Raw genomic sequence first — 10,194 nt, 5'->3', positions numbered from 1 at the left:
TAAAAAAATTTATTTTTTATTATCATGTGTCACATGTTTATTCGTAAAAAAATTTTAAAAATATAAAGTCTCAAACATGCGAAATAAATTAAAAAAATTGATTCAAACTTTTTATCTCCCTCTAATAACTTTAATCATCAATTTACCCTATTTATTTAACTTTACTAAATTTTATTTAACGATGATCTTTTTGCTTTCCCCTCACCATTATATAACAATCAAAATTTTCATTTTATTCCAAAAATTGGTATGTAAAGTTTACATAGATAACTAGAATATTTTTTTTTACTTTTTTTCTTTATTGTATATTGAATTAATTAGAATCTTATTTTTTATTATTTTTGTGTTTTCAATTTGCAAGAGGATGATATATACTCACATAATTTAAAAATATTACCTTAAGCAACTTTTTATTAGTTGAATATACAACTCTTTTCATTATGAAGTTTCATGGGCCGGTCCTAAAACCTCATCTATAATTTATACAATTTAATTAAAGAGATACTTAAAATAAAAAATTTAATTAAATGTAACATGTAAATTTTAATGTGACGTGGATTATCAATGTATAGTTACATGGCATTGATTTCATTCACCCATCTATAAATAAATCTATACAATTTAATTAAATGGTACCCAAAATGACAAATTTTAATGTGACAAAAGAATGTAAATGTAATAAAAATTTTAGTTTCCTCTCATCTTTATACCTATTAATAATTAATACATTTTACTAATTTAACATATCACTTTTTTCTTAAATGATGAATTTTTGGCTTCCCTCCTCATTTATACTACCTATACACATTGCCCTATTTTTGTCTACGATTACCATCTCTTGTGTTATCACAATATCTCTACTTGTCTACCTTAAACACCTTTGAGATTTTATTTTTTCGGTTTAAACACTCTAATTCATTCAATCAATAAAGAGAACTTAAAATAACGCCTAAATATTTGTTGGAAGATAAACATTCATAGTCCACAATCTTTAAGTTGATTAAAACAATAAATTATTAACGATCCCGTGATTTTCACGGGCTCCAAAACTAGTTAAAAGCTTTATATAATCTTTATGTTGGTAGTATTTTTTGCAAAATTAGTATGATAGTTAGATGGAGTAACAGTTAAGTTAGAGTAGGGAATTAAAAGAGACTTGTTAGAGAATTCGTGATAAGTCCATGTTATGTACATTTTTACACCCTACTTTATCTCTAATATATATGTCATCTTTACTAATCTAGTGGTTTTATGAGCTAATATTTCAATCTCATACAAGAAATGGGTATATTGAAGAGATAAATAAGTACCTTTAAATGTAAAAAATGATCTATACCAAAAAATGTAATATACACTTAAATAAACATAACATACAAAATATAATTTTAAATGGACACTAACCGTGTAAACTTTACATTTGTATCATTGTTAATAATGTCCGCCGAAAGGCCAATTTCATAATTGTAAACATAAAGACCAGTTAGAGGGAGGGAATAACTGTTTAATTTGACGGAAATAGGAGTATGGGGTCCTTTAAGTTTCTTATTAATATGTTATGTTAGGTTGTTCTATTTTACTTTGTACTCATTTATATTGGTTGTATTTTTGGGTTTTATCATATATTATTTGTTGGCTTTGTATAATAACAATATAAAGTAATCCCATAATGTTTTACAATTATTTGTGAGTAGGCAATCTTGACGTTACGCAACTTAAATAGCCTTTATAATTTATTTATTTTTTCTAAGTTATCCATACTTATGTATGGTGAATGACATGAAATTAAGCATTTGAAGATTATTGTTGTTAGTGGATTGGCGGTATTGCTAACCTTGAGCATTGTTCGTTCATGATTGACAATTTTTTATACCCTTCAAAAGATTAAATGCGTAGTATTAGTTTTTCAATGCACGTACGAAACCGCACACAAAAAGCATGGTCATTTTCATTCCATACATTATAGTCCCATTACTGCAATGCTACTAACTTGGAGACATTTATTTCCTTTTATCTATAGGTCTTGTGATTAGCCTTCAAAATGTGATGCTCCAACCTGAAAATACTACGCGATCACAAGTTTCTTGGGTATTACTCCTTTTTATAACGCACTCTTTCAAAATTACTCCCTTTTAAAAAAAAAAATTAAAAATTACACCCATAAAATTGTAGAAATTTTGAAATTGCTCCCAAATTCCTATATTTCTACTTTTATGACGAAAATGCCCTTGATTTATTTTCTTCTCCTTCTTCTCCTCCTTGTCTCCCTATTTTCTACTCTCCTTTTATCTTAATCCGTATACACCGTTCAACCACAACAATCACCGTCTTTCACCGCCAACCACCACAATCACCCACTCTCTCTAAACTCAACCTTTCAATGATGAAATTAAACCCAACAACATATCTAATAACAAAATAATCAACAAATTAGCCGAATTAAACGATAGGAACCAAGTAATAAAACAAATAAGCAAGAGAAGGGTAGATAAGACAAAGAAGAATGGAAATTAAGGAGAGAAAGAAGAATGAAAAAATAATATGAGAATCAAGGGCATTTTCGTCCTAAATGTACAAAAATAGGGATTTGGGAGCAATTTAAAAATTTCAGCAATTTTCTGGGTGTAATTTTTAAACTTTTTTTTAAAAGGGAGTAAGTTTGAAAAAGTGTACTATAAAAGGGAGTAATTGATAATTTAGCCTTAATCTTATGTGTGTGAGATCCCTTCAAGCATCCAGACCACAACTCGACCTCACATAAGAAAACACATGGTGTCGGTGATACTTGTATATAAAATGGTGCACTGCTCAGTTCCTTCTTAGCCTAGGCAATAAAGTCCTCTCTATCCTGCATCTAAGAATATTTGTAGGGCCTTATTTTCTAAGAAGCACTAAATGTGCCGTATTCCCTTCCAAGTTAGCTTGCCAATACATTGGTTTTGGCCAACCTAATGCCTCTCGTTTACGTCATATTGATGTCCCACCTCATTGTGTTCTGTGCAACAATTCTATTGAAAACAAAGATCATTTCTTTTATGAATGTCTCTTGATTGGGTCTGTCATCCAAGACCTGAACATTATTAGTTTCAACGAGTTTTTGTCAAATTATGATACTATTACAAGTCAAAGTTTTCTAACGAAACTTAATTATCTCAGGGATTTAATTCCAAAAGATGACTTTATAAAGATTATTTTTATTTGGTGGAATGCATGGTTCCATAGAAATGATATTATATTTAATAATGTTAATTTAAGTATTAGCAAACTTATTACTTTATGTAATAATAGTACTAAGACATGGAATGTGACTAGATTTAAGAATCCCAACAATCCCGAGGTAGAAGAGTCAGCTAGAAACAATTCTAGTAAGGAAGAGATTTGGTGGGAAAAACCTACAAACGGTTTCCTAAAGCTAAATTTTGACGGATCGAGAATAGAAGGTAATAAAGCTGCTTTAGGATATTCTATAAGAGATCACAATGGTAAAGTCGTTTTGTTGGGAGCAAAAAAGTGCGGATCCAATAGTATCCTTGTTGCGGAAGCAATTGCTTTAAAAGAAGGTATTTTAGTGACTAAATACTTAGGAATCTCAAAGTTAATTGTGGAGGGTGATAACTTATGTGTTATTAACTCGATTCGAGGTACTTGACAAATTCCGTCGGAAATTTTTAGTATTATCAAGGATGTGAAATTAGACCTTCATTTTTTCGATGAAGTGATAATTAAACATTGCTTTCGTGAAGCCAACAAGGTTGCTGACTTCATGGCTTGAGTTGGACATTCATGTCCAACTCTTTCGAGGTGGTTTGATAGCCGGTGGCTTCAACTTACCTCCCTCATTCGAAAGGATGAGATAGGTTGGTCCTAACCTAGAGGATCAACCTAGTTTTCTTACCTAATCAAAAAAAAATCAAAAAAAAAAAAAAAGAGAGAGAGAGAGAGAGAGAGAGAGAGAACGGATGAAATTCCAAATTCAGCCTGTTTCTTAGCCATCAAATTCCTCACCTGAAAATGTGTGGGTGTCAACATCCCGCCCCATTAGCACAAACACCAATATGACTACGTAACTAAACGTGTTGCATGGAAAGATGTACGCCCCAGAAACCAAAACTATACACACACAAATTAGCCAAAGGGACAGAACAGTGGCGAAAACAACAGATGTAGAAAGACTTACAATTAAGCACCTTATTATTTGTTGAAATTGTGGTTCCCTAAATTCATTCCTAGTAAACATAAGCAATTTACACAAAAGAAAGAAAATTACCAATAGAAGCACCAACATTAAACAGAAGATTGTTTACCTTTCAACTTAGACGCTCGTGAGTCGTCTTGATAGTAGTTCTCTAAAGATAAACCATAAACAATTACACAAATTATTATGGTAGAAATAAAATAAAAAATGATACAAAATAAATGAAAATAAACCAGACCAATTTACAGTAGTGTAACACTGCCTTCTTACCAGTCATCACTTGGCCATGGAGAGGATCTATATATAGATACACAAGGCAGATTGTGTGGGCCATATAAATATTTTAAAAGACATCAAGTACAGCAGAATACGTAACCCCACTTTGGATTAACACCCATGCTTAGTACTCCTTCCAATTGATAGGTCACCACACCTCATGCACCCACGCCCCATCCAGAATTAAGACACCACCTTACTCCAGTACAACTCAAATCTAAAGGACATCACCATAACCTAGAAGTAATTGAGTAATTGCAAAAGTAAGTTAACCAGATCACGAAACCAATTCTTTACATTGTTAAAGCTTTTTAATGTTAAATAACCTAAGTCATTAATTAAGCTGAAAGTGAGGCTCCCATTAACAACCTAAACCACTGCACACCCAATGACCTCCAATTTTTGATAAAGCTACGAAATATTCGCGCAATAATCATGTACAATTTTTGTAGCTGCTCTACCAATGGAAGCCAGTGTACAACAGGCACCCTAATTTCTTTGAATCTCCACTGGGGGTATGCCGCAGGCCCACTATACACACATACGACAACAACTAATTCACCGTCGAATGTCAAGCAATTGCAAATAGCAGGCGGTGCATGCAGTATTCAAAAAACAGGTAAAATGATTTACGTTTCCTATTATCTATATATTTTAATTAAATCCAATACGCGCAAACAATGCTCTTTGGAGCCTGACAAATCACACTTAATCTGTAACGCGGCGAATGACAATATGGGTAAGGCAACAGCATTAGGCAGCCCCGGAAATCAACACTACTAAAACCATACTTCCTCCATTCAACTCCAATCTACCATATTTCCATTTCCATCCATTCAATTCCACTCTACCACTTTCCATAAAAAGCAAAACAAATGACAATTCTATCCTAATTGCTTTATCTTATTTACACCAAATGCCACTAGTTGGCCCACACTTAATTAGACTCAAATCCCTCCCTAATTCTAATCTGGCCCAATTAACAACCCTAACCCAATCCACACTCACTAATCCTTCCCTCCAAATTTTACTAACCCAACCCACTATACCCCCTTATATCGTTCAAAAAAAATTCCCAAACCCACCCACCTCATTCAATCCCCCACAGCCCAACTACTCCTCCATAACTCTCTAGAATCTTCATTCACTCCTTCATTCAATCCCTCAGAAACCCTAAAGTTATCCTCTCTTTCTCTCTCCCTAATTCCGCCTGCATCAAACCTTAGATCTCCCTCATTCCGTTTTCATTTGTCTTCTTTAATCTCCCTCATTTCCTCTATCAGTTACAAGATCTATTTTTTATTCAATTATCTCCCTCATTTTCAACATGAAACCTCCTCATCCAAACTGTGGTAATGATTGCCCACACTGTGTTTTTTATCGTTATCGTGTTGGGTTAGTAGACGATGAAGGCGATGATGACTATGATGAATCTGCTCCTGAATCGCCTCCTCCAACCCATATCGTTCATGATTCGCTAGATCCTGATGATTTGGGGACTGTAGTTGAAGAGACGGAGTTCGATGATGGTAGCGTTTGCATTCCAAAGTCCCCTGGGAACGTCGCTCCTTCAAAGTTGCCTGAAACGCCTGAGAAAACCACTTTAATCGAAGTGGGTGGTGGATCTGGTGAGTCTTAGAGTCCTTGCACAAAGTATGCAAATCGGTATTTGAAAAGGAAGGCTGCTAGGCGTCCTAAAACACCTGAGAAAACTGCCGGGTTTGTTGAAAAAGTGGTGGTCTTCCCTCCATCACCAAATACTGTGAAATTCAATGCTTTTGTGGATAGATACTTATCTAAGTGAAAATAACTTCAAGGTGTTGGTAAATTTCCTAACTCATTCACTTTTTTGTATTTTTATTGTATTTATTCGTATATTACTGCTGGGTTAACTGCTGTTAGGAGATTTTTTGTATGATTTTTTCTATGATTTTTGTATTACTCATCATTTTTCTAACTCCTTCATTATTTTTTTTGTTTTCCTGCCGTAATTAATGTATAATGTGGCGTTTTATTGGAACTGTCTGATGCACAGACAGAGAAGCTTTGGTTTGTCTTATAATGATTTTTGAAAATGATTTTTGGTTTGTCTGATAATGATTCAATGCTCTGGTTTTGGTCTGTCTGGTTTGTCTGCACTGTTAATGAAACTGAACTGGTTTGGTTTGTCTGTTACTTAAAATTGAACTTTTAATGAAACTGAACTGTTAATTTTTGCCTGAACTGTTATCATCTGAACTTTTATGGTTTGTCTGAAACTGAAAGACTTGAATGAAAAACTTGAACTGAAAAACTTGAATGAAAAACTTGAACTGAAAAACTTGAATCAAAATTGAATGAAATTGAAGTTAATGTTTTTCTGCAATTAAAATTGTGCTGATAATGATTGTCTGCACTGTTAATGAAACTGAACTGGTTTGGTTTGTCTGTTAATTAAAATTGAACTTTTAATGAAATCGAATCATTAATGTTTGCTCGAACTGTTATCTTCTGAACTTTTATGGTCTATCTGAAACTGAAAGACTTGAATGAAAAACTTGAGCACTGTTAAACTTGAATCAAAATTGAATGAAACTGAACTTAATGTTTGTCTGCAATTAAAATCGTACTGTTAATGTTTGTCTGCACTGTTAATGAAACTGAACTGGTTAACGTTGTCTGTTAATTAAAATTGAACTTTTATGGTTTGTCTGCAATTAAATTTGAACTTAAAAACTTGAATGAAATCGAATCGGTTTGGTTTTGTCTGCATGCATTTTAGTTTGTCTCCGCTCAATGATGAAAATCCTTAATGGTTTGAGAGCTGTTAGGTTATTGCTATAGTTGAATGTTAAGTGGCCACTATGTTTAAGTAAACAAGCCACCACATGGTCTACCAATGAATGAGTGTGTGTGCCTTTCCATTTCAAATACAGTTATTGATTCTCTATGATGACTATTCCTTAATGGTTTGAGAGCTAAGTTTCTTGTTGCCTTAATCAATTCTGTTTTGTATAGAAGGCATGGTCTATCTTCATTGTGTGTGTGTGTGTTGGAGGCATTTTTACTTTACAAAACTCAATTTTGTGCTCAATGATGATGCTTTGAGAGCAAGTGCTTGTATGGTGTAGTTGAATGGAGGAAGTATATGTATAGGTTTCTGGCCATTAAATTAAAGTATTTAAGCCACCACATGGTATACAAATGAATGGGTGTGTGTGTTCATCTATTTCAATTACAGTTTGAGAGCTCTGTGATGACTGTTCCTTAATGGTTTGAGAGCTTTATTTATTGCTGCCTTTCTCATTATTGTGCTTGTTTGATGATCATGGTCTACCTTCATTATGTAATGCATGTAGGAGGCTTGAATACTTGACACAACTCAATGATGAGGCCACACTATGCCTGAGAGTTGATGGTCTATCTTCATTGCATTTTCCTGATTTGTGTTGATGTTTTTCAATTGAACATTAAACTGAACTTGAAATTGCATTATGAACTGAACTTCAAATTTTACATTGCATTTGTCATTTCATTTCAAACAAAACATTACATTTAAAAGTAAATTGAAGTTTAATGTTCATTTCAAACATAAGTTTCAAATGAACATTAAACTGAACATTACATAACTTGAATTGACAATGCATTCCACTCTATTTGTCTTAAAACTTAACCTTCAACATTGTACCCTAGTGCCTCCATTAGGTTTTCAAGTCCTTCTGTCTTCCTTAATCCCTGCATATATTCAATGCATTCTCTTACCAACTCTTCATTGACTACTAAATTCCTTGGTAACATATCAATTGCAGCTAGATGACCCTTTCCCATGTGTGGGAGTGAAAAATTATTATGCCCCTTACGCATCATAATTTCAATCATGACTGCTTGTAATGATAAGAATATGTTGTTGAGTTTGGTAGGACTGTAATCTACGAATGCTTGCATAACTTCATTGACTAGTTCATCAACTGTTTTGTATGCGCTAGATGATTTCAATGACTGTAATGCCTTGAAATATCCAAGATCATTACAGTTTAAATCTGGTGAGTTTGGGGGTTGGAAAACTAATTCAATGTGAAAACCATCCGAGTTTGCGTGACCATAAAGTCAGGGTCGTTATTCTTGATATGTGGCCTTGCATTGTCTTGTTGAATGTAAATATGCTTGCTTAAATAGTCTGGCCACACACTCTTAATTGCTGGTATAACTTGATGAATTAGACAATCTTTGACAACCTGTTTTGTGATTGAGTCAATGGGCTTAGTTTCCATTGCCCCCCTTGACCTGTTTATGCTAGACCTTGCTGCTGGTACTTCATGTTTAAATGGAAACATGCCAATTTTACCATCAAATATTAACTCCCCATCTGCACCATATATTGGCCTACTAATCGCACACATGAATGAACATGACCTTTGTAAGGAACCTTTTCGGGCAAAGCGGCTCCTATATGGAGGCTCCTCCCCTTCCACAATATACACCTTTTCATTGTCTGAGGTTATGAAAAACCACTTCTCATCCATGTGGATAGTGTTGCTCATCTCATCAAATATTATTTCAGTGAATGGGATTGAATTTAGATCAAAAAATTCTTGCACTTGTTGTCTAACCACCAATGACTTTAGTGAATGCAATAGCCTTTGTTCTTTGTGTAAGTCACTGAGTTTGGGATGTAATGGACTTGAATGAGGCTTAAGTAAACCTTCATTCACCCATGAATGGACTGTTCCAACTGAAACTCCACAGTTTTTAGAAACCCTCTTCATGGTGTTTCTTTTAGAATTGTCAAGTGACTTGATATGCTCAATGTCTGGTAGTATCCTTTTCCTATTTTTATTGCCTATTCTTCCACTTTTGACATCAAGTTTATCTCCTACTAACCTGGGTTTTTTTGCAAGTTTCCACATGTTTGAGATGCTTCTATCACTCAACCCAAACCTTTCTCCTGCCTCTCTGATAGCACCAAATGGCAGCTTCCCATCATTAGTTTTTTGAAGAAGGTAGATGGCAACTTCAGTCCTCAAATCCTCTGACATACACTTGAAAACCATGGCTGTGAAGTTGAAGTTTTCTGAAGATGGTTGTGTAATTTGAAGAACTAAAGCCGTGTAATTTTTTTTTTAACTTCAGCACTGTTTTTTTTTTTTTGGATTCTTGTAATTTATGGACTTGTAAAGTTTATTTTTGTTCCTTTGTTATTGAATGAGTAGCTTAATGTAAGGTGAGAACCAATAGTGAATGTGTATCCAACTAATTTGAGCTGACATTTTTTGGGGGGAAAATTAAGTCCCACTTGTTTTGGTGGGGTTTTTGAAGTATTGAAATTTTTGGTGAAATTTTTGGTGGGAAATTTAGAGGCTAATTAGTTCACTAAATTAGATTACTTTATGGACAAAATTTTCTTTCATCCCATTTCCCATTGTACTTTTATTATTTCTGTTCCGGGTGTAATTCCGGAGGAGGATTTGTGACCACGTAAGCTTGATGAATGACGTCTTTGCTTGACTCTTCCTCTCGGTCTCTCCTGTAAAGATGAACAAACTGAGGGCTCGGCTTGGTACCGAGCGTACTCACTCCGACGCTCATGTCAGTAAACTTAAGGAGATTAAGTTGTGTGTTACTTGGCAAAGTATATTATAGAGAGATAAGGGAGTTTATACCAGATTAATAATGAGTTTATGGATCAATTGTGGATTATTGGATCGTTTTCTCAATGAGGATTTAGGAGTATTTATAGACTTTCACCT

The 10,194-nt window shown here is 33.9% G+C and overlaps 1 protein-coding gene across 1 annotated transcript; it reads right to left on the bottom strand.

Annotated features, from left to right (window-relative positions):
• Positions 1-8,116: 8,116 nt before the first annotated feature.
• On the bottom strand, positions 8,117-9,498 carry LOC141655644 (uncharacterized). The gene is made up of 2 exons (XM_074462715.1): positions 8,548-9,498; positions 8,117-8,455 (listed from the first exon to the last, which is right to left on the bottom strand). Exons 1-2 carry the CDS (start codon positions 9,496-9,498, stop codon positions 8,117-8,119), a joined length of 1,290 nt encoding a protein of 429 aa, XP_074318816.1.
• Positions 9,499-10,194: the final 696 nt, after the last annotated feature.

The sequence above is a fragment of the Silene latifolia genome, chromosome 5 (genome assembly GCF_048544455.1).
Source record: "Silene latifolia isolate original U9 population chromosome 5, ASM4854445v1, whole genome shotgun sequence".
Classification (NCBI taxonomy): Eukaryota; Viridiplantae; Streptophyta; class Magnoliopsida; order Caryophyllales; family Caryophyllaceae; genus Silene; species Silene latifolia.
Note: the sequence above shows the minus strand (reverse complement) of the source record. Positions and strands in the feature narration are given on the sequence as shown.

Bases quoted from the DNA above. Each gene is read 5' to 3' on its own strand.
- LOC141655644 (XM_074462715.1), bottom strand. From the start codon at position 9,498: ATGGTTTTCAAGTGTATGTCAGAGGATTTGAGGACTGAAGTTGCCATC. The intron at 8,456-8,547 runs GTCACGCAAACT...GGATATTTCAAG, and splicing joins ATAACGACCCTGACTTTATG to GCATTACAGTCATTGAAATC.